The sequence below is a fragment of the Cetorhinus maximus genome, chromosome 25 (assembly GCF_964194155.1).
Source record: "Cetorhinus maximus chromosome 25, sCetMax3.hap1.1, whole genome shotgun sequence".
Lineage (NCBI taxonomy): Eukaryota > Metazoa > Chordata > Chondrichthyes > Lamniformes > Cetorhinidae > Cetorhinus > Cetorhinus maximus.
Window position 1 is genome coordinate 42,591,791 of NC_135903.1, and position 25,528 is coordinate 42,617,318.

Below are 25,528 nucleotides of genomic sequence, written 5' to 3' on the forward strand. Positions count from 1 at the left end.
CGTACAGCCCCTCAGCTGATGAATCAGTACTCATTCATGTTAAACACCAATTGGAAAAAACACTGAGGGTGACAAGGGCACAAAATGCACTCTGGGTGGGGGAGTTCAATGTCCATCACCTAGAGTGGCTCGGTAGCACCATTACTGACTGAGCTGGCCAAGTCCTGAAGGACATATCTGGCAAACTGGACCTGGTGGTGAGAGAATCAGGGGGAAAAACCAACTTGACCTCACCCTCACCAATCTACCTGTTGCAGATGCATCTGTCCATGACAGTATTGGTAGGAGTGACCACCGCACAGTCTTTGTGGAGATGAAGTCCCATCTTCATACTCAGGATACCCTCCATTGTGTTGTGTGGCACTACTACCGCAATAAATGGGATAGTTTTCAAACAGATCGAGCAACTCAAGACTGGGCATCCATGAGGCGCTGTGGGCCATCAGCAGCAGCAGAACTGAACTCAAACACAATCTGTAACCTCATGGCCCAGCATATCCCCCACTCTACCATTACCATCAGGCCAGGGTATCTGCCCCCCTACATATTCAGCCCTTGCCACAGATCCACAGGGACGCAAGCCCACGTATCCTTACCGTCTTTCCTGTAATACAGCAGTTCTACTTTCATCTCCTCTGACCCGAGCAGGGCTTGTGCCAGCTGTGCCATCGCACTCTCTGGTGTGGCTGGTCCGGTCAGAAAATCACAAGTGCCAGGTTTCTGCATGATTTCCACCCTGGAGTAGCCGAACATCTCACAAAAGCCGTCGTTGCAAAAGATAATGGCGCAGTTTTTCATCCGAACGTTGGTGATGAGAAACTTCCGATCTAGGAGGGAGGACACAAGAATTAAACTTAGCCACAACAATCAGCCCCTTCACCGTTGCTAGTTTGGGTTGCCAGCCCTCCAGGCTTTCCCCGGACTCTCCAGGAATTAAACATTAATCTCCTGGGCACGGCTGTGAACAATCCAGGAGAAAATTCAATGGTGTACTCAGAAGGTGTAATTCTTTGAAAACTTCTGTTTATTAAGTCATGGAAATATTGGAAATGGGAAATAAAGGCTGTTTGACTAGGTAGAGCCATTGGAGGTGTGAGCTCTTAGGGTAAAACTTCCAGCAATACATCCTTAGCCTGATCTTAGATTCAAAATGCTGAATAAGCCAGTGGATGGTATAGTCCTACAATCACATCTTTAAATGATATGTAACATGCAATGTTGCCTCAGTTAACGCCCTCCTCCAAGCAATATAGGGAACTGGGTTATCAAGATTTCCTCTATACTGAGTGGGCTTTTAGCTTTGATTGGTCTGCTAAATTACCAAACACAGGACATTTTCCTGTGCATTCTATCCCAGGTGAAGGGAGGCCCAATAGGTTTTATATTCACTGAAACAGGTGCAAAGTGATTCACAAAGATCAGCAACAACAACTTATAATTTATATAGCGCCTCTAATGTAATGAAACATCCCACAGTGCCTCACAGGAGCATTATAAAATACAGTCTGACACCGAGCCACATGAGGCCCTATGAAATAAAAACAGAAAATGCTGGAAACACTCAGCAGGTTTGGCCGCATCTGTGAAGCTCTGAAGAAGAGTCATACGAACTCAAAACATTAACTTTGTTTCTCTCTCCACAGATGCTGCCGGGTGTTATGGCACAGTGGATGGTAAATGCTGAGCTGCTCAAATCCCAGAGGGAAACTTGAAACAGCTGCCACAACTGTTTGCAATTTGTATTTTTATTTTGAGATGCGTGCCTTGAACTCAGTAGTAATGAGCCCACCAAGACTTAGAGGTTTTTTTCACAAAACTAAACATTTCTTAATAGAAGGAAAAGGTTTTTAAGCACATACATAGGTCTACAAATTACTACTATAATAACTCCTAAATCTCCTAATTAATCTAGCTCCCAGTTACACCTCTGTTAATGTAACAGTAAAATAAGCTAGACTTCAAAAGACCCAGGCACCTATACACAGAAACTAATCCAAACCCCACTATTAACCTACCTTTACAACAAATCACAATAATATTGCGAAAATTATATTTTCATGACACCAGGCCTGCTGAGTCTTTCCAGCATTTTCTGTTTTTATTTCAGGTTTCCAGCATCCGCAGTATTTTGCTTTTATCTGAAGCCCTTCAAAGTCTGATATCAAAAGTTTGTTCAAAGAGGTAGGTTTTAAGGAGTGTTTTAAAGGAGGAAAGCAAGGTAGAGGCAGAGAGGTGTAGACAGGGAATTCCAGAGCCTGGAACCATGGCAACTGAAGGCACGGCCACCAATGGTGGAGCAATTATAATGGAGAATGTAGAAAAAGCCAGAGTTACAGGAGCACAGGTATCTTGGAGGGCTGTGTGGCCGGAGGAGAATACAGAGGTAGAGAGAGTTGAGAGTTTTAATGTCAAGTTGGGCCCAATGTAGGTCAGTGAGCACAGGGATGTGCTGTGAGTTAAGACATGGGCAGCTGCCTTGCCTCAAGTTTATGGTGTGGGAATGCAGCCAGGAATGGGTTGGTCTAGACGGGTTTAGAGATAAAGGCATGAATAAGGGTTTCAGCAGCAGGTGAAGTGTCAGATAAGTGAAAATAGTCTGGGTGAAGGCTTGAGTATGAAGCTGGAAGCTCATCCCGGGGTCAAATTTGATGCCAAGATTGCAAACAGACTGGCTTAACGTAAGGCGGTTGCCAGGGAGAGGGATGGAGTTGGTAACTAGGGAACTGAGTTTGGAGTGGGGGCCAAAAACAATGGCTTAAGCCTTTCCACTATTTAATTGGAGGAAATTTCTGCTGTCAGATGTCAGATAAGCAGCCTGATAATTTTGCGATAGTGGAGGAGTCGAGAGAGGTGGTGGTGAGGTGGAGCTGGGTGTCATCAGCGTACATGTGAAAACTAACGCTGGCCTTCAGACCATGTTATCAAGGGGCAACCTGTAGATGAGAAATAGGAGGGGGCCACAGATAAATTGTTGGGGGAGACCAGCGGTAACAGTGTGAGAGCAGGAAGAGAAGCCATTGCAGGTGATTCTCTGGTTATGATTAGATAGGGAAGAGGATCTTAAACAGGCTGCGGCTCTTCTCTCCAGAAAAGGGAAGTAAATGATCCCATGGCACTATTTGAAGAAGAGCCGAGAGTTCTCCCCAGTAGTCCTGCATCATAGCTTCACCAGGCTGACACCTCATTTTGCCTGGTGCTGCTCCTGGCATACCCTCTTGCACTCTTCATTGAACCAGGGTTGATCCCCTGGCTTGGTGGTAATGGTAGAATGGGGGATATGCCAGGCCATGAGGTTACAGATTGTGTTTGAATACAATTCTGCTGCTGCTGATGGCCCACAGCGCCTCATGGATGCCCATTCTTAAGTTGCTAGATCTGTTCAAAATCTATGCCATTTCGCATGGTGGTAGTGCCAATCACGATGGAGGGTATCCTCAATGTGAAGACAGGACTTTGTCTCCACAAGGATATTGCGGTGGTCACTCCCACTAATAATGTCATGGACAGATATATCTGCATCAGGCAGGTTGGTGAGGATGAAGTCAAGTATGTTTTTCCCTCTTGTTGGTTCCCTCACCATCTGTCACTGATCCAGTCTAGCAGCTATGTCATTTAGGACTTGGCCAGCACGGTCAGTAGTGGTGCTACTGAGCCACTCTTGGTGATGGACATTGAACCCCCCCACCCAGAGTACATTTGCGCCCTTGGCACCCTCAGTGCTTCTTCCGTGTGATGTTCAACATGGAGGAGCACTGATTCATCAGCTGAAGGAGGGCGGTACATGGTAATCAGCAGGAGGTTTCCTTGCCCATGTTTGACCTGATTCCATGAGACGTCATGGGGTCCGGAGTTGATGTTGAGGACTCCCAGGGCAACTCCCTCCCGTCTGTATACCACTGTACTGTCACCTCTGCAGGGTGTGTCCTGCCGGTGGGACATAGCGTACCCAGGGATGGCGATGGTGGTGTCTGGGACATTATCTGTAAGATATGATTCTGTGAGGATGACTATGTCAGGCTGCTGCTCGACTAGTCTGTGAGACAGCTCTCCCGATTTTGGCACAAGCCCCCAGATGTTCGTCAGGAGGACTTTACAGGGTTGACAGGGCTGAGCTTGTTGTTGTCGTTTCTGGTGCCTAGGTTGATGCCGGGTGGTCCGTCTGGTTCCTTTTAGGTTTTGTAGCAGTTTGATACAACTGAGTGGTTTGCTCGGCCATTTCAGAGGCAACCGCATTGCTGTAGGTCTGGAGTCACATGTAGGCCAGACCAGGTAAGGACGGCAAATTTCCTTCCCTAAAGAACATTAGTGAGCCAGATGGGTTTTTCCGATAATGGTTTCATGATCATCATTGACTTTTAATTCCAATTTTTTACTGAATTCAAATTTCACCATCTGCCCGGGTCCCCAAAGCATTAGCCTAGATATCTGGATTACTAGCCTAGCAACAGCACCACAACACCATCGCCTCCCTTACTGTAAAGCACTTTGGAATATTCTGAGGTCATGAAAGGTGGCAAATAGTCACTGACCTGCTGTGTGTTCCCAAAATTGCCAGCTTTTATTTCAAATAAAATGTTGGGAAGCTGATATCCCAAATTCCCACTGCTTCAGAGCAGGGGAACCAGAGAAGCTTTTTTGAAAGATAAAGGACAGGGACTGCTTCAGTGAACCTCTCAAGATAGGCTTCCCTCCACAAAGCACAACTCTTCTGGGAGTGGGATTGGGGAGGTGGTATATAAGATCCACCTGACAGCAGAGATTGTGCCAAGCACCACATTTCAGCTGTAAACTCAGTGCCAACCATTGATATCGTCAATTTGATGTGTGAAACATGGTGAAGCTGCACAATCCCCACAAATCCTGTTAAGCAGGCACTCAGTGGCATGTCACAGCCACCTAATCAATCATATGGACAAAAACAAGAAACAGCTCATCAAAATATTCATGCATGCACAGAGTGGGAAATCAGGTCAAACAGTAGCAGTGTGAACTTGGGAAAGGCTGGGAATGGAAAGTGAGGAAGAACATGGGCCTGAAGCAGTGTGGAGAGGGTAACGCAGAATCGAGTCCCATGTCAATCATGGGGGAGGGGGACTGCAGACTAGTGGCCATTGTTGTGAACAATTTGACAAATAGATTTACAGACCATACTAATACAAAATGAGGCAACAGTGGGGACAGCTCCAATTAAGTTGCAGCAGAGCCCTGTGGCCCACTGCATTCTCCATGTCAGAAGCCTACATTCAGGACTGTTCTTCACTTGTTGGTGTCTTCATGCTTCAGTTTATTTGTGCCACATCCAGTCTTAGATGAGCTGCAATTAAGCATTTGGAAGACAAAAGCCATTGCTTTCAGCCTGCTCCATAAACTCCATTGCCCTAGCCACCCATTGCATTCTCCCCCCCACCCCAGCCACTGTCTCAGGCTGCTTGGAACCTTTTTGGCTCTAAGCTGACTTTCTGACTCCATATCTTCTCCACCACAAATAGCGCCTGCTTCCACCTGCATAGCATCGCCCGCCTCCATTCCCACCTCAGCTTAACTATTATTGAAACCCTCATCTATGTATTTTGTTACCTCCGAATTGACTATTCCAGTCTGTTCTGGCTAGCCTCTCATCTACCACCCTCCCTACCTCCATAAATGTGAGCTCATCCAAGCTCTGCTGCCTATATCCTACCCCACATCAAGACCTGTTCATTTATCACCCCTGTATTTACTGACCTACACTGGTTCCTACTCCATCAACGCCTTGATTTTAAAAATCTCATCATTGTTTTCAAATCCCTCCATGGCCTTGTCCTCCCTATCTCTATAAACTGCTCCAGCCTCACAATCGTCCAAGAATTCTACGAGTCTTTGGCCACTCGTATTCAGATGTATTCAGTGGACTCTTGCATGGCGGTCGCCTGTTCCCCCCATTCCCTCTCTGCCTACACACCCTTAGATGGGGATTGCTGGGGGGGAGGGGGAGGGGGATTGGGGGGGGGGGGGGGGGGGGGTTGCGTGGAGGTGTGGTGCCACCTCTAGTAATGTGTCAGTCACAAGGCTCTCAGGCAGAGCCGGAGCTCCTTAACTGATGGCCCTTCCTGCACTTGTGGTTGTGCAGGACATGAGAAGAGTTCTGGAGTTTTTACATGAAGCAGGATAGGCATTCCACAGGAATAAGGCACCCTGCCACGTCTCTTTATTTTTTTTATTAGTGTAATAACTAAAAGAATCTAAAATGTAGTATTTGGAATCCGAGTTGTTTACATTCACAGGTGACGCCAAGCTAACAGGGCCATCTGGATTTCAGGATAGGCATTTGTGCTCCAGAGTGCAATAATAGACTTACACATCAACATGCCCAAACACTGCAGCAGTACTTAATAATAAAAATAGATTGAGTTCTGAACTGTATAGTCCAACCGATGGAGCGCATGCGAGAGGAGGTCATGTTTAGACCACATGGACCCCTGGTCAGAACGCACTTCATGGCCTCTAGCCAGCAAAACACAATGGAGATATCCAGGCCTTGATCTAACCCAGGGAATAACCAAAATACTGATCCCAGTGTCAGATAATGAGGCAAGAGTAAGGAAACATTTGGGATAATTATCAGGGATGTAGTGCCAAATTCTGAGGTGCAGGAGATCTCAGAAAATGTGCTGGCCACATCACTTTTACATTTACTATTACATTGTTTTCCTGTGTATTAATCATTTGAGTCCCCAAACATCAGTAAAACGATGCTTTTTACATGAAAAATATCAGTGCTGGTAGGCATTTTATTTCAAACCACGTGGTATTTTGAATCATTCATCTTTAGCATAGCTAGAATTTCATTATGCAACAGTTTAATTATTTAATTCAGACCTATTAAAAACATGAATTACAGAAAACTTTACTTCCTTCTGACTGGGGGATAGTATATTGAGGGACCACTGCTTTTCTTGATTTATGTAAACAACCTAGACCTGGGTTTACAGGAGACGCTTTCAAAATTTGAAGATGATGCAAGACATGGAAGTATCGTGAACTGTGAGGAGGATAGCGATAGACTTCAAGAGGATGTAGACAGGCTGGTGGAATGGGCAGACACACGGCAGATGAAATTTAGTGCAGAGAAGCGCAAAGTGAGACATTTTGGTCAGAAGAATGAGGAGAGGTGACATAAGATAAAGGGTACAATTCCAAAGGAAATGCAGGAGCAGAGGGACCTGGGTGTATATGTACATAAATCATTGAAGGCAGCAGGGCAGTTTGAGAAAACAGTTAACAAATTATACTGAATCCTGGGTTTTATAAATGGGGCCACCAAGTACAAACACAAGTACGTTCTGAACCTTCATAAAACACTGGTTCAGCCTCAACAGGAAGGATATGAAGGTTTTAGAAAGGGTGCAGAAAAGGTTTACAAGAATTGTTCCGTGTATGAGGGGCTTCAGTTATGTAGATAGATGGGTGAAGCTGGGGCTGTTCTCCTTGGTGAAGAGAAGGTTGAGAGGAGATTGGTTAGACATGTTCAAAATCATGAAGGGTCTGGACAGAGTAAATGGGGAGAAACTGTTCCAATCGGCAGAAAGTCGAGGACACTAAGGTGACTAACAAAATAACCAGAGGTGACATGAGGAAAAAACCTCTTTATGTAACGAGTGGTTTAGATCTGGAATGCACTGCCTGGGCATGAGGTGAAGACAGGTTCAACTGTGGTTTTCAAAAGGGAACTGGTTAATTATGTGAAGAGAAGATTTTACAGGGCTACAAGGAAAAGGTGGAGGAGTGGGCCTAGCTGAGTTGTTGCAGAGAGCTGACACAGAGACAATGGGCTGAATGACCTCCTCCTGTGCTGTAACCATTCTATGATTCTAGTATTGACACATTCAAGGAACTTGTTAAACACATGAGGAATAAAGAAGCTGAATGTGACCCTGACAGTGTGATCAAGAAAGGTGGGAGAAGGTTTGTGTGGAACATAAACACCAACACCGATGGGGTGGGCCAAATGGCTTGGTTCTGTGCTGTAAATTCCATGTGAAGCTGCCAGCAAGGAATGGAAACACTATAATGTGTTTCACATGCTCAGGCCATCACAGTCAAGGAGTTAATGTTCAATAGGCAAATGCAGCAGGGTGTTTGGGGATATTGATGCTGCTTTAGACCCCAGGAACCTTGAGCTTCAAAGACCCTGCAATGTCTGTTTGTGAGAAAGCTGTGTGCAGGAGTTGAAAGGTCTGTATTTTTTCTTTGTAGTCAGGGAGCTTGTACAGGAGGGTGCCTGCTGACTCAGAGACATTCAGCAGCAGCAGCAGCGTGAGGCCTGGGACCCTGGGCCCAGCTTTCCCTCCGCCACCTCTTAACCTCCCCAGGCTCCGGATTCAGTGTTATAATCCCAGTTGATGTTACTACTGGACAATCCAGATCTCAGGGTGGAACCCGGCTTGATAGATCCTAACTTTTATTTTTGTTTAGATACGTGGAAGGTACAGAGTCACAGGGGTCAGCTGATAAACTTTTAACAAAAGAATAAAACATTTATTAAAGCAGAAAAGATAAACTATATTATAATACTCCTCCACCCACAACTATACCTTCACAGACATATATAGATTTGTAAGGATAACACAAGTTACAAATTCTATCTTATACTCTAATGTTCACAGTAAGTACACAGTCCATGTAAACCAATAGGCAGCCTGTAGTCAGGCACACCATACCCTGAAACCAAGTGACAGATGCTACCCAAAACAGATGTTATGCTTCTCTCATCAACTCCCCACAGACGCTTGTCACATCATGAGTCAACCCGCCTCACTGAACTCCGTCTTTCACACCAGGATTTCCAGTCTCCACTCTCAAAGAACTCGCTCTGGAATCTTCTCCCAAACCGACTTTCTCTCAGGCGCCTTCCACAAGGGTTTCAAACTCTCCTTCCGATGTTTCTCTCCCTGGATCGCCATGTGCATTCAAGGTTTCTTCCACGTTACAGACCTTCAGCTGTCTCTTTGGAACTTCCAGCTTCTCCCAAGTCTATACTGCTTTAAGTTCACTTCATGCAACGTTTCTTCTCTTTAAGCTTGAAGCTTAGAGACTTCCTTCTGCTCCTTACTTTCCCTCCCAAAGAACAGAACCTCTTCCAGATTCCTGTCCTTTGACTGGACTGTCCTCTCGGTACCTTGCCTCTTCCACTCCCCTGGATCTGGGGACTTTATTCTTTAGTTTCTGGAACCTGCTTCTGCTGGCAACTGCTCCCAACTGACCTCAAACTGGTTTTGTTCAGTTTTCTCTGTCAATGTGTGTGTGAGTGGGGCCTCCCTCTCTGGACCCCTGTTTTGGGCAACAATACAGTTTTTCTACTCTTGTTTGTTTTAACTTCTCTTCAAGAGTTGTAAAAATCTCATTAGAAATCCAAGTATACAACAGAGCTTTAGACCTGCTGTCTCCACTTAAAAATGAAACTAGATCCCAGGTTTCATCTTTTAACCCACAAATAGAAAGAATATATAAATTGAACTTTAACTTAAAGGTACAGCTTATTCCTAACACACACAAGTACAAATGTAACTTACTTAAACTATCGCTATTTCTCAATAACAGCCACACCATGTGCTCCGGACATTCTGGTCAACTCTTACCATCCGGCCTGAACTCAAACTCCAGGAACTCGTGGCCAAACTTGCCCTTGTGCCTCACATAATGCTGCAGGTAGAATTCACTCAACATGGTCCCCGTGCTGGCCTCCCCTGAGTCACAAGTCACGCAGCCCCACGTGGGAGCGAGAGGATTTCCCTCCAGTTCCGATTGCTGACATCAGCAAGCCAAATCCCCCTGCACGTGGTACTCTCAGAAACAAATAACTTCAATATTGGAGGTAGTGGGGATTAAAATTCAGTCAGACAATTAATGAAGTGGGTTCCATTGAGATGAGTGGAAAGAAAACTCAAGTGGGATGTATAACAGATGATCAATCAGCAAAGGAGAGCTTACAATCCAGCGGTGAATATTAAAGCCTATAATAGGAGGCGCCGGAGCAGAGCTTGGGTACGCTCTGGCAGCACTACACCCCTAACCCCAACAATCCCCCACCCCCCCACTCCCCAACTCTCCAAATCTACCCCCACCTCCCCAGCAGCAACACAGCAACAAGTGAGATTGACCTGACTGACTGGATTCAAAGAAACAGAACTCTCAGCCTGAGTGTTCCAGTTTTTTTTTTAAGCCAGTCTGTCAGGTCCTAAGCTCTGGCTGCTCAGTGTGGATGGTGAGGACTCCGTTTAAAACAGGCTTGACTACCCTTTTCACTCGGGCGGGGGCAAATTTCCATTTTCTTCTCCCTCAAGGGGAGAATGAGCAAATTTCAGAAAGATAAGGTTCGGCACAACTTTAAACTGAATTTTTTTTAAAAAGTGAGGTATTAAGATAGGAAACAATTACTGAGCAAAAATGAAGCAATGTCATAGCAACAAGTTGTTAAGTTAAAATAAAAGAGTAATTAATAAAAATGACCGGAGTGTGAGAGGGTCAGAGTGCGTGTATCCGCCTGGCTCCCTCCCAGTCTCAGGGAGCTCAATCACTCACCCTCACCCACTGTGAGTGGGTATGTGTATGTGTTGGTGTGTGATGTAAATGAGAAACCTGAGACTGGGAGTGAGCAGACACACAATCACGCTCTCTCTCTCCCACACACAGCAGTCAGCCTCTTCCCCCCTCCCCCACACCACCCCCAACATCGACCCGGGGCTCTGCAGAGTCTCACTCCCGGCACTCTGCTCCCTGGGCTCCTCTCCCCGGCACTCCGCTCCAGCACCTCCAACCAGGGCCTGGGGAGCGGTGCTCTGGTGCGCTCTGGCAGCACCACACCCCTCATAATTATAACCGAATTGTCCAGTAGCAAACTGGAACGATCACACCAGCCTCCAGATTGGAAAGTAAAATCAAACTGGTGTAAAACAGGCATCCAATCTGGACATCGGTTTTCCATTAATGTAGTAATTATAGTTTTGATAAATGTAGGATTGTAGCTTTAAGAATAATCCTGTGTTGTAAGATCACATGATCTGTGTAAACCAATCAGTTAACAGCATGGGGAACCTCTAGGTGAGAGTTCTTCTTTAGTTATAGAGTTCGATGCACACATGTAGCTGCTGCGGTCTTGTAAATAAAGCTCAATGTTTCCACCAAGAAAGGTTCCCTGAAAATCAACTCCTAACAATTAGTTTAGTTAAAAAATCACCCCTTCAGCTCCTCAGCCTTAACAGGAAGAGCCTGCGAGGTCAGAGAGGCAGAGAAGATTGTAAACGTTGCTGAGAATATAGATCTGGAAACTAATTCAACCTGAACTGTGTGAGGAGGTGAACAGACACAAGTTCAAACCAAAAAGGGGAAAATTGGGGGCTGATGGTGGTTCTTCACAGGATGATGAATGTGTGGAATGGACTGCAGCTCAAGTATCAGAGGCAAATACATTCTTTTAATGAGATCTCATGATGTGATACTATGGAGTCTGTCTGGAGGGGTGAGGTCAGATGAGCCATATGGCATCTGTGCCCATAAGGGATGTAAGGAGCTCCACAGTTTTTGGGTCTTGGAGGGGAATGAGTTAGAGAAAAGGCAAAAGAGTCTTGGGGTGGAATCTTGTGCCCTCCCCCATAGCAGGTTTGGTGGCAGGGGGCATTTAACCATGTGGGAGGGTGGTGGGTGGCGATCCTTCCGGCATCCTGCCTCTACCCTGATCATGTCTGTGGCAGGAAGGCCTGATGACAGCATTCTCACCAGTCGCCAATTGAGGCCCTTAAGTGGGAAATTAATGTCCACTTAAGGGTCAAGACCCCCAACACCTCTCCACAAGATTCCACCCTTGATTTGTGCTAGAATTTATAGAACAGAGTGTTTACAGCTTAAGAGGAATGGGAGGGAAACATTTACAGCAAAACAGATCAGGGATCTATCAAGAAGAGAGAGAGAAAATAAAGTGAAGTCTAAATGAATGAGAGTCATGATCTGAAGCCACTGCTCTGGGAGCTCAGGTGCCCAGATCTGCAGTGAACTGTTTTAATATCTGGCAATGGCTTGTACAAGGATTTTTTTTTATTTGTTCATGGGATGTGGGCATCGCTGTCTGGGCCAGCATTTATTGCCCATCCCTAATTGCCCTTGAGAAGGTGGTGGTGAGCTGCCTTCTTGAACCGTTGCAGTCCATGTGGTGTAGGTACATCCACAGTGCTGTTAGGGAGGGAGTTCCAAGATTATGACCTATTGACAGCGAAGGAACAGCGATATATTTCCAAGTCAGGATAGTGAGTGGCTTGGAGGGGAACTTGCAGGTGGGTGGTGTTCCCATGAATCTGCTGCCCTTGTTCCTCTAGGTGGTAAGGGTCTCGGTTTGGATGGTATTGTTGAGAAAAGGGCAGTCGTGTTGATTTGAAGGATAACATTGATCTCAATGCTTTGGCATTAGTATGAACAGAATGCATCCTTAATGTTCAGTAATGCGAGAAGGACTTGCTAGAATTGAGGTCTTCTAGTTTTATTTGCAGTTCCGGGTACTCTGACAGATCCTCAATTAGAACCTTGACACACAGTCAAATGAGCGAATGTTTGTTGTAAAGCGATGGCCACGATGCCTACTGATTCATAGTGCAGAAAAACTTGGATTTTAGAGCAAGTCCAATAGGTATCAGTGTGTGCACCAAATCAGAAAGTTAGGGCCCAAAGTATTGTTTATTTTTTGCATTCTTGGTTTTTGTACAACTTTGGTAAAATGATTCGTTAGGTCAATCATCTCAGCCCAGGACATCACTGCAGGAGTTCCTCAGGATAGTGTCCTAGGCCCAGCCATCTTCAGCTGCTTCATCAATGACCTTCCTTCCATCATAAGGTCAGAAGCAGGGATGTTCACTGATGATTGCACAATGTTCAGCACCATTCGCAACTCCTCAGATATTGAAGCAGTCCATGTCCAAATGCAGCAAGACCTGGACAATATCAAAGCTTGGGCTGACAAGTAACATTCATGCCACACAAGTGCCAGGCAATGATCATCTCCAACAAGAGAGAATCTAACCATCGCCCCTTGACGTTCAATGGCATTACCAATGCTGAATCCCCCACCAACAACACCCTGGGGGTTATCATTGACCAGAAACTAAACTGGACTAGCCATATAAATACTGTGGCTACAACAGCAGGTCAGAGGCTAGAAATCGCGAGGCAAGTAACTCACCTCCTGACTCCCCAAAGCCTGTCCACCATCTACAAGGCACAAGTCAGGAGTGTGATGGAATACTCTCCACTTGCCTGGATGAGTGCAGCTCCAACAACACTCAAGAAACTTGACACCATCCAGGACAAAGTAGCCCACTTGATTGGTACCACACCTACAAACATTCACTCCCTCCACCACCGACGCACAGTAGCAGCAATGTGTATCATCTACAAGATGCACTGCAGAAACTCATCAAAGCTCCTTAGACAGTATCTTCCAAACCCATGACCACTACATCTAGAAGGACAAGGTCAGCCGTTCCTTCACTGTCGCTGGGTCAAAACCCTGGGACTCCCTCCCGAACTGCACTGTGGGTGTGCCTACACCACATGGACTGCAGTTTTCAAGAAGACAGCTCAGCATCGCCTTCTCAAGGGCAAATAGGGATGGGCAATAAATGCTGGCATAACCAGTGACACTCATCCCATGAATGAATTTAAAAAAACATGTCAAACACATTGGGATGCAATTGGAGTCTCATATAGGCCAAGAGTGGATACGGACAACAGATTTCCTCTCAAAAAAGGGATTATTGAGACAGTTGATATCCTTCGTGGTCACTTATTTCACATAAAATTACCGAGAACATACAGCACTGAACCAGACCAGACCATTTCACCCAACCAGCTCATGCTGGTGTTTATGCTCCACTCAAATCTTTTTCCAAAATGCCTCATCTAACTCTATCAACATAACCCTTCTCACTCACATGGTCATAGAGTTTTCCCTTAAATGTATCCCCAAAAGACCAAATTGTTGATAAAGTGCTGCACAGCAGACTTGTGAGCAGAGTTAGAGCTCATGGAATAAAAGAGACAGTAACCACTAATGTCCTTTAGTGAAGGGCATCTGCCATCCTCACCTGGTCTGGCCTACATGTGACTACAGACCCACAGCGATGTGGTTGACTCTTAAATGCCCCCCCTCAGCTGATGAATCAGTGCTCCTCCACATTGAACTCCACTTCGAAGAAGCACTGAGGGTGGCAAGGGTGCAGAACAGGACAGACTACCCAACATCAACCTAGGCACCAGAAATGATGATGGCAAATCCAGTCCCATTGAGTGGTAATACTGAAGATTTATGCTCCAGAACTAGCCAACTTAGCCAAGTTGTTCCAGAACAGCTACAACACTGGCGTCTACCCGGCTATGTGGAAAATTGCCCAGGTATGTCCTGTCCACAAAAAGCAGGACAAATCCCATCCAGCCAATTACTGCCCCATCAGTCTACTCTTGATCATCAGTGAAGCGATGGAAGGGTCATCAACTGACACCCAGTTTGGGTTCCGCCAGGGCCACTCAGCTCCTGACCTCATTACAGCCGTGGTTCAAACATGGACAAAAGAGCAGAACTCCTGAGGTGAGGTGAGAGTGTCTGCCCTTGACATCAAGGCAGCATTTGACTGAGTGTGGCATCAAGGAGCCCTAGCTAATTTGGAGTCAATGGGAATCAGGGAGGAAAACTCTCTGTTGTTTAGAGTCACACTCAGCACCATTCACTCCTCAGATACTGAAGCAGTCCATGTCCAAATGCAGCAAGACCTTTACAGTATCCAGGCTTGGGCTGACAAGTGGCAAGTAACATTCACACCACACAAGTGGCAGGCAATGACACTCAAGGGCATTACAATCACTGAATCCCTCGCTGTCAAAATCCTGGGGGTTACCATTGACCAGAAAATGAACTGGACCAGCCACATAAATACTGTGGCTACAAGAGCAGGTCAAAGGCTCCTGCAGTGAATAACTCACCTACTGACTCCCCAAAGCCTGTCCACCATCTACAAGGCACAAGTCAGGAGTGTGATGGAATAGATAGCATCTTCCAAACCCACGACCATCTAGAAGGACAAGGGCAGCAGACACATGGGAACACCACCACCTGGAAGTTCCCCTCCAAGCTCCACACCATATGGTTTGGAAATATATCGCTGTTCCTTCACTGTCGCTGGGTGAAAATCCTGGAATTCCCTCCCTAACAGCACTGTGGGTGTACCTACACCACATGGACTGCAGCGGTTCAAGAAGGCAGCTCACCACCACCTTCTCAAGGGCAATTCGGGATGGATAATAAGTGCTGGCCTAGCCAGTGATGCCCACATCCCATAATCAAAAAAAGGCAAAATGGTTCAAAATTTGGCTGAGTGACCGGAAACAGAGTAATCGTTAATGGATCAAAAGCAGAAAATGCTGGAAAAACTCAGCAGGCCTAACAGTATCTGTGGAGAGAGAAACAGAGTTGACGTTTCGAGTCCGTGTGACTCTTCTTCAGAGCTAAAGAGAAATAGAAATATACAAAATTTATACTGTTTAACGGGGCGGGGGGGGGGAGGGAGCAGGTGAAGCTGGATAGAAGGCCAGCGATAGGTGGAGGCAAAGGAGAGATTGACAAAGATGTCATGAACAAAAGGACAAAGGGGTGTTAATGGTGGTGGTGCTGGCTAAAGGGGGTGCTGATAGTGGCATTAAGGTCATAATAGCAGAACAAGGGTAAGCACTCTGGAAAGATCAACATGAACAAGTGACAGATGATCCTAGTATGGATGTGGTGGGGGAGGGGGCAGTGGTGGGGAAAAAGGACCGAAAATGGGATAAAAAGGGGAGATAAAAAAAGGGGATAAAACAAGGAACAAATGAATAAAAATAAAAAGAAATAAAAATAAGTGGACATTTCTATTTCTCTTTAGCTCTGAAGAAGGGTCATACAGACTCTGTTTCTCTCTCCACAGACGCTGCCAGGCCTGCCGAGTTTTTCCAGCATTTTCTGTTTTTGTTTCAGATTTCCAGCATCTGCAGTATTTTGCTTTTGCCTTTAGTGGATGTTTTTTGGACTGGAGGAATGTTTGAAGTGGAGTTCCCCAGGGGTTAGTGTTCCCCAGGGGTTAGTGTTAGGATCCCTGCTTGTCCCGATATATAGGGCTGGATTTTACAGCCACCCCGCCCCTGCTGGGTGTGTTTTCAGTGGAGGGGCACATAAAATATGATGAGTGGGTAGGTAGCCTACTGCCTCTCTACCCACTCTCAATCCAATCCTCATAATGCGAGGGCTGGGAAAAGGCACCCATTCTCTTGCCCACTTTTAGGCCTATTGAGGCCTTTTTGTGGCTAATTAATGGACCTCAATCCACCTCCATTGCCATAATATGCTGGGCAGTGGAAGCTGGGTGAGGGTGGGGAGGATTTTTTTTTCACCAATGTTGGTGAAAAGGCAGATGCATGGGTGGGGGTACACATACTTTGGGGGGCGCCCTGTGCGCATCAGGGGCATCCCCTTTTGTGACTCCCCAACCGGCCTCCAAAACACACACCCCCACAGCTTTGCCCCCCCTCCCTAGGGTACCTGATCCCTGTCCGGCCAAAAAGGCCTGACTTACCTCGGCTCGGCGTCCATCTTCTCTCTGCCTGCAGTCCGAGCAGTGCCCACGACAGTGTTCTGGCGCTAATGGGACTGCAAGAGCTGCTGGTTAATCAGCTTCACCGGCAGCTCTCAAGGACGAGACTTCTTCCCACTGAGGGGCACAACTTGTGTTGCCATAGCCTCCAGGGCTATGGGCCAAGCGCTGGGAAATGGGATTAGTGTAGTCAGGTCTTTATTGACCGGCACGGACACGATGGGCCGAATGGCCTCCTGTGTTGTAAACATCTATGAGTCTATGAGAGTCTATAAGCCCCACTCTCTACTTGTCAAGGTCGCCTGCAGTGTGTTCTCGCTGCGAGGGGGCCAAGCAATACACCCCCCCACCCCCATAAAATTCAGCTCATATATTGGCCTCGGGGTACAGGGTACAATTTCAAAATTTGTAGACGATAGAAAATGTGGAAGTATTATGAATTGTGAGGAGGACAGTGTCGAACTTCAAAAGGAATAGATAGGTTGGTGGAATGGGTGGAGGTGGCAGATGGAATTTAATGCAGAGAAGTGTGAAGTGAAGTGATCCATTTTTGTAGAAAAAAACATGGAGAGACAATATAAAACAAGGGGACAACTCTAAAGGAGGGGCAGGAGCAGAGGGGCAGGAGCTGTTGTATGTGTGTATAAATCATTAAAGGTGGCAGGACAGGTTGAAAGTGGGGTTAATAAAGCACACAGTATCCTAGGCTTTATTAATAGGGGCACAGAATACAAGGGCAAGGAGGTTATGTTAAACTTGCAAAAAGTACTGGTTCGGCCTCAAAAGGAGTATTGCATCTGGTTCTGGGAACCACAGTTTAGGACGGATGTGAAGCCATCGGAGAGAGCGCAGAAAAGATTCACGAAAATGGTTCCAGGGATGAGGAACTTCAGTTACGTAGACAGATTTGGAGAACTTGGGTCTGTTGTTCTTTTCTAAGAGAAGGTTGAGAGGCGATTTGATAGAGATTTTCAAAATCATGAGGGGCCTGGACAGAGTAGATAGCAAAAACTGTTCCCATTGGCGGAAGGATCGAGAAAGAGGGCACAGATTTTAGGTCATTGGTAAAAGAAGCAGTGCCGACGTGAGGAAGAACATTTTCACTCAGTGCGTGGCTAGGATCTGGAATGCGCTGCCTGAGACTGTGGTAGACGCTCAATCGAGGCATTTAAGAGGGAATTGGATTATTGCCTGAAAAGGAAGAATGTGCAGGGCTGACGGCGGGGGGGGGGGAGGGGGCGCGGAAGGCAGGGGTGTGGCACTAGGCAAATCGCTCCTTCAGGGGACCAGCCTTCTGCGCTGTAACCATTCTGTGAGAAATGTACTTTGACTACGTGACTCGTTCATTTGCTGGGATTCATGCTTCACGAGCTGAGTGCGATGAACGTGGAGTTTGTTTCCATTGTGAACATGCCGGTCTATACACTTTGAGATTTCTGCAGGAAATCGTTGGTCATCATTGCTGTCAACCATTCAGTTCAAAATATACAAAGAGATCTGCAGAATGATCTGTGGCTTTTCCGCTCATTTGAATTGCATGGGGCATTCACTCCAGAAAAATGCATATAATTTGCAACTCATTAAAATCAGGCGCTCTTCAGTGGAGAATTATTCAATGTTGTGGTTTATTTTGTTTTTTAGATGGGCCTTTATGGGCTATGGAAATTTACAACACACCGATGAAGGGACTGGTCTCCAATACCCATCAGACTGATACATCAGGCAGTTTTTGGAGGATTAGCTTCCAAATTCCTGCCTGCGAATGGATGGTCCAGAGCGGGAACTAGAAAGAATCTACCACAGACTCTCCACTCCACCAACTGCTCACTAACACTCTTCTCTCACCTCCATCAACATCGACTGGCTGTCATGACAACTGTGCAACAGGCTGTCGACTACATAAAAGAATCAGGAGAATGTTATGAAAAAATTCATACATAATTCTTGGCTTTACAATTACAGGCCTAGAGTCGAAAAGCAAGGAAGGGACGCTAAACATTATATAAAATACTGGTTTGGCCTCACTTGGAGTACTGCGTCTAATTCTGGGGAAATTTGACTCTCTGTCGTTTCATTTTGATTTTATCACTCACGCCTGTTACTACTTCCAGTCAGTAGTGTTTTAGCTATTGGAAGAGTAGTTTGGGTGTAGCGTGACACTTAGTCACTGAAGTGGACTATTTCCATGCTGGTGTGTTTCTCCGCTCTGGGATTGCTTCCTACACATCTGTGCTGGATTTACTCGATCCCTTGATGATCCCTCTGGAAATTTTCACCACTGCCTCAGCCTTTCCTTTAACTGGGTATAGGACGGAGATGAATGTGTAGCGCTGAATTTCCCAATCATTTACAAAGCGTCTGAGTTCTTCATTCGTGAACTGAGGACCATTGTCACTTATCACTGTCAGGAATGCCATAAGGATTGAAGTGTGCTCTCAGGTTTCTGCGATCTCACTTGGTGGTCTTTGACTTCAGCTGCTCTAACTCGCAATAATCTGAACAGTGGTCACTAGTGATGAGATAGTCAGTTCCAAAAGCAGTGAAAAGACCGACTCCAAGCTTCATCCATGGTCTGTCTGGGATGTCATGAGTGGCCCTTTAGCTTGCTTAGCTTGATGTTTTCATTACAAGCACTGCACTGACTGATATGGTCTTTGATCTCATTGCTCATGTTTAGCCAGTAGAGCACTTCTCTTTTCTTCCTCAGACTAGACTCAATTCCTTGTTGGCTTGCATGGATGCACTTCAGCATCTCTTTCCTCATTTCTTTAGGGATTATGACTCTAGTAGCAACCACTTGATCCCTGTATGCCCAATATTCCCTATAGCAATAGGTGTGTCTTTGATGGTTTCCGGCCACCCTCTCTTCACTGTTTCCTGTAGCATTTGGTGAGTTGCATCTCGTTGTGTAGTTCACTTGATGCGAGCAAGATGATTCTCTGTCAGATTCAATGTCTCTGTTGGGTTGATGACTTCCAGAACATGTTGTGCTGTTGCTTCTGATTCAGTCTGGTAGATTTCACACTCTGTACTAGCATCACCAACTTTCCCAGAGGCAGCACCGCATGTCAGCGATGTACATCTGTCTCCCCTGCTTGTATTTCACTTCCAAATGATATCTCTGAAAACGAAGTAACATTCTTTGTAGACACTTTGAAACAGATGTAAGTGGTTTGAGAAAGATGCTTTGAAGTGGCTCGCTCAGATTCTACCATCACTTTTTCTCTCCCAAACAGGTGCCGATTAAAATGCTTACAAGCAAAGACAACAGCCAGGCACTCATTCTCAATCTGTGTGCAGTATCATTCAGTTTGCATTAATGCTCTGGATACAAACACAAGTGACTGTCTTTACTGCTGATAATCAACCTGTTGGCCACATTATGAATACACCTTCCGTGTCCATCAAGTCCTGAGGTGGGCCTTGAACCTGGGGCTTCTCACCCAGAGGTAGGGACATAACCCACTGGGTCACAAGACCTCCCTGAGAGAGGAATATTGACCAGCAAATTGGACAAAACACCCTGCCCTTCTTCAACACCTGCCAGGAGGAGATCTTCAACATGCCTTGGTTTCAACTCTCAGAGTGAAGATGGCACTTGTAACAATATAGTATTCCCTCAGTACAGCATTGCAGTCCTGGGGTGGGACTATGCACCCACAACCTTCCGGATCAGAAACAAGACTGCTACTAGATGAGCCAAGCTTGACACTTTAAAGATTCTTCCTCTGAGTCCAATGTTTTTCTAAGAGTTATAGCACAGAGTTGAGTCTGTTTACTATATTCTATATATGCATACATGAATAAACATGTTCCACATATTACTCTATTCTTTTACTGCTCATTGCACATTATAAAGCTGCTTGGTAATTTATAGTCTAACCACAATTGGCTGATGTTTATTCTACCGTTTTCGAAGTTTAACAGGGCACAATGGGTTTGTGAACTCTTCAGTATGATGAATAGCGTGACAAGGGCCTTTCAACTCCTCAGCTCCCTGTTACAGTCAGATTTTAGACTATAAAGTTACACACTGGCTTACAACAATTTTTTTTGCTCACAGGAGTGGTTTCTGACAAAGGGTATAAGAGAGATAACAGGGTAAAGATCCCATATAACATAACATCATTCATTCCTGGGACAATGAGAGAATGGGACCTCCCGTCAGGAGCACCATAGGACGTGTGTTTAGAGAGAAGAGCAATGGGTAAAAGTTTAGCCGTCTGCATCTGATGAGAATCATTGGAAAAAACGCACAACCACCTCCACGCTCAGTCCTCGGAACAGGCATGTTTAGATTGTGGAATTCTAAAGGATTCAAACTGGTTCAAAGGTCAGGCCTATAAAGGACAGATCCTGATGCAAGATAAAAGACAATATAATGGAGTGCAATCAGAGTGAATTTTCCCTCTGCAAGAGACACATTGGGTGAAGATGGGATTGGATTTGACTGTGATGCACCCAATGGTTGAATAGCTGTCACACGGGGGTTCGCTGTCCAGGATTAACATGAACAGTGACTGCTCAGGAAATACACAGGTCGGCCTTCCGTCCTATAGAACTGTATGCCTTCAAGAGTCATCACCTTCAGTGTCAGGGAATCAGGATGTGCACAGCAATGCATTCACTGTTGCATCATTCTGTGCTTGTTTGAAAACACAGTGCTGGCTGTGGTTCAGTGATAGTACTCTCATCTCCGAGTCAGATGATTGCAGGTTAAAACTGTAGTGTTTAATTGCTCTGTGTTTGAATATCTGAGTCTGTTTACTATGAGTAGACATTTTAAAGCGCTGTGAATATAACCTGTTACACACATAGAAACGAGTGTCATCTCTGAGATATAAAACATACCACACAATCCTCACTCTGGGGCAACATTCCCTCTAAGCTGTGCAGGTGACCACGCAGTAATCATGAATGGTGCAGGGGACATGCAGAACTTGCACCAGCAGCAGGCCCTTTCAGATCTATGGATTCACGACCAGGCACCAATCTTAGGACTGGCAGTCCATCAAATGAACCCTGTGTAGTGAAGGGAAGTTAAGGGGGAACACCACTTCAGAATACATCTGGGCTGCCACCCAAATGTCAGAAGTGCAATACTCTTTCAAGTGAGATGTTAAACCCTTTCAGGCGGACCTGAAAGATCCTAAGGCACTGGTCCCCTGGCCAATGTTTACTCCTCAGCAAACATCAATAAAACACATTATCTGGTTCATAGGAACATAGGAATTAGGAGCAGGAGGAGGTCATTCAGCCCCTCAAGCCTGCTGCGCCATTCAATAAGATCATGGCTGATCTGATTGTGGTCTCAACTTCACTTTCCTGTCTGCCCCCATAACCCTTGACTCCCGTGTCTATCAAAAATCTATCTTCCTCTCCCTTGAATAGATTCAATGACCCAGCCTCCACTGCTCTCTGGGGAAGAGAATTCCACAGACTAACAATCCTCAGGAAAGAAATTCTCCTCATCTCCGTCTAAAAGGGGGACTTTTTATTTTTAAACTGCATCCCCTAGTTCTAGTCTCCCCCACAAGAGGAGACACCTTATTGGTATCCACACTATCAAATCCCCTCAGGATCTTATAGGTTTCAATAAGATCACCTCTCATACTTCTAAACTCCAATGGGTATAGGCCCAACCTGTCCAACTTTTCTTCATAAGTTCTTCATCCCAGGAATGAGTTGAGTGAACTTTCTCTGAACTGCTTCTAATACAATTTTATCCTTTTTTCAAATAAGGAAACCAAAACTGTACACAACACTCAAGATGTGGTCTCACCAAGGCCCTGTACAGCTGCAGTAAAACATCCCTACTTTTATATTCCATTCCCCTCGCAATAAACACTAACATTCCATTTGCCTCTCTAATCACCTGCTGTATCTGGATACTAACTTTTTGTGACTAATGCACCAGGACAACCAAATGCCTCTGTACAAGCAAGTTCTGCAATCTCTCTCCATTTAAATAGTATACTCCTTTTCTATTCTTCTTGCCAAAGTAGACAAGCTCACATTTTCCCACATTATACTCCATCTGCCGAATGTTTGCCGACTCCATAAGACCATAAGACATAGCAGCAGAAATTAGGCCATTCGGCCCATCGAGTCTGCTCCGCCATTCAATCATGGCTGATAAGTTTCTCAACCCCATTCTCCCGCCTTCTCCCCGTAACCCCGCCTCACCTAACCTACACCATAATCCCTAAGCAGAAACCATTCCTAGTCCTATCTATGTCATTGGTACCTATGTGGGCCACGACAACCAGGTCTTCCCCTCTCACTGCAACTTCCTCTCCAGCCCTGAGCAGATGTCCCAAACCCTGGCACTGGGCAGGCAACACTTCTGGACTCTTGCTCTTAGCTATCGAGAACTGTATCTATCCATTGACTATACTGCCTCCTACTATCAAACATTCCTATTTACTTTCCCTAATTGAGTGGCTTCCTGTACCACAGTGCCATGGTCAGTTCACTCAGCCACCTTGCAGCTCCCTGCTCTCATCCATGCAAGCTCGAACCCATTGGATAACTGCAAGGGCTGAGGCTCCTCCAATTCCAACTTCTCAATTCCCCCTTACCTGCCTCACTCACAGTCACACCTTCCTGTTCCTGACCAATTCAGAAGTCCCTATCCTTAGGGGTGTGACTGCCTTCTGGAACAAAGTGCCCAGGTATCCTTCTCCCTCCCTGATGCATTGCAGCTCATTAACTCTGAGCCGAAACTCCTCAAGCCTCAGACACTTACAGCAGACATGTTTGCCACAGGCGTCCACCAACTCCCACATATTGCAGCTGCAACACACCACCTGCCCGGTCCCCTTTCTTATGTGTTCAGTAATTTATTTTTCTTGGTTAATTTATAATTAATAAGTTTACTGCTGCTAGAAAATGCTACTACTAATAAAACCTTGCTATAAATTCCAAGTTTCTGAAGATTCCTAATACTTCAATTAATGTTCTACTTACTCTGTTTAAAATTCCCTCGTTTATATAAGAGAAAAAGAGAAAATGCTTACCAGCCAACAATGACTTACCTTCTTTGCTGTTATGTCACATGTTAATTTTCTTTGGAATGCTCTGAACCCACAGACTCAAACCCCCCCCACTCCCCCACCCCCCACCCCCCACCACCCCCAAAACCCCAATTCTTCAAAATCTGGCTGTTGCCTGTAGATTACCCTCTGTTTCTGGGAAGCAACTTGTGTCCTTTACAGCTACTGGAGGCTGAAAAAAGGTAGGAAAAGGAACACCTTTTTTACCCACCCTCTGCACCAGAACTTACCGCATGAACTAAATTCCCGACTGCACACCCTGGGCAGGATTTTCCCTTCGTCGAGTGGGCATTGTGGGCAGGCTCAGGAGCGGCCGTGAAACAGACTGCCACCCGCGCGATTGGGCCCCGACTGTGATTTCATGCTGGCTGGCCAATTAACGGGCATCCAGCCTGAAACGCGCGCTGAGAACCTCAGCGTTGCCTGGGTGGGGGGAGCAGGTGGAGAGTGAGTGCTAAGGTCTGCCCATGGTGCGGGGGGAGCGCGGCACTGAAAGCTCCCTGAAGGCACAGAGCTGCTTCAGGAAGCTGAAGAATTTTACAATGAAAAATAAAGATTTTTAAAATGAGGGAAACATGTTCCCACGTGTGACTTAGTCACACGGACAGGGACATATTAAAAATGATGTTTAAAATTTATTTTTTAAAATTACTTTTGGAAACCTCATCCCGCCCGTGGATGAGGTTTCCTAAAAAATGCAAAGGCCATCTAGTCTATTCGCCTGACTGCCAACTGTAAGATTGGATGGGCAGCAAAAAATACAAATTAATTGCTAGTTTAATTACCTTAATAGGCCTCTTGATTGTTGGCGGGCATGGTGCCAACTCTCGCATGCACCCGCTGACCGAAATATCGCATAAGTGTACAATGACGTCAAGACGCTCGCCCAGCCTCATTGTACACTATTTTACTCCCAATCGGGTCGCCCACCCATAGGACGTAAAATTCTGCCCTCTATCTACGTCTCACTCAGGCATAGTCTCCTCTCCGTGCGTCCCCTCACTCCGTGCAGTTTGAAAAGTCTGTCTGCTTATATAGAGTCTCTGATGAATCACTAGCTAGCTTAGCTTCCTGCTACTGTAATTAACTGTTGAACCAACTACTAACAGCTGATTGACAGATAACAGCCACTGCCAAGCAGCTCCCTGTTTGACAAGGTTATTTAACAACATGGAGTTTGAAAGTTCTACATCAGAGCCTTACTCTTAACATAAGTTTTAACTTGAGAAAACCTTACCAGAACTTACCAAATTCCCAACTACATATTCTGTCTACATCTCACACAAACATAGTCTCCTCTCTGTATGTCCCCTTACTCCCAGATCCCATTTCCATCTGTGGGACCTTGTTGCATGTAAATTGTCTGCAGCTTTTCCTACATTACAACAGTGAGGTCACTCCAAAAGTACTTTATTGGCTGTAAAGCACTTTGGGATATCCTGAGGTCATGAAAGGTGCTATAGAAATGAATTTTTTTTCTTGCAATAAAATATCAATAAAAATATTGCTGAAAATGTATCTGTGAATGTTAATTGTGCCTAAAAATAACAGAATGTTTATAAAGGTGACAACTTGCCCATTGTTGCTCCATTAGTTGCAGCATTCAGGGGGCCCTTAACTCAATGGAAACCCCATAAGCTGAAGAGGAGGGAATGTACCTCACTCCTTACATACACTACTCCTAGTGACTATGCACTTCCAAATTTCAATCCATTCGGTCACAGGATTATACCTATGGTCATTTCTCAACTAACCCCTGCATCATGCCCAGGATTGAGGCGCTAATCACTCAAAACCAGCCCCGCTGGGTGGGACCACGCCTCTCGTTTGCTT

The 25,528-nt window shown here is 45.7% G+C and overlaps 1 protein-coding gene across 1 annotated transcript in view; it reads right to left on the minus strand.

Annotated features, from left to right (window-relative positions):
* The window catches only part of kcnh6a (potassium voltage-gated channel, subfamily H (eag-related), member 6a), a 215,063-nt gene that overhangs the window by 155,187 nt on the left and 34,348 nt on the right, over positions 1–25,528 (minus strand). Inside the window, exon 2 of the mRNA XM_078529856.1 lies at positions 597–827. Coding sequence (XP_078385982.1) covers positions 597–827 — 231 coding nt within the window. The remainder of the gene's footprint in view (positions 1–596; positions 828–25,528) is intronic.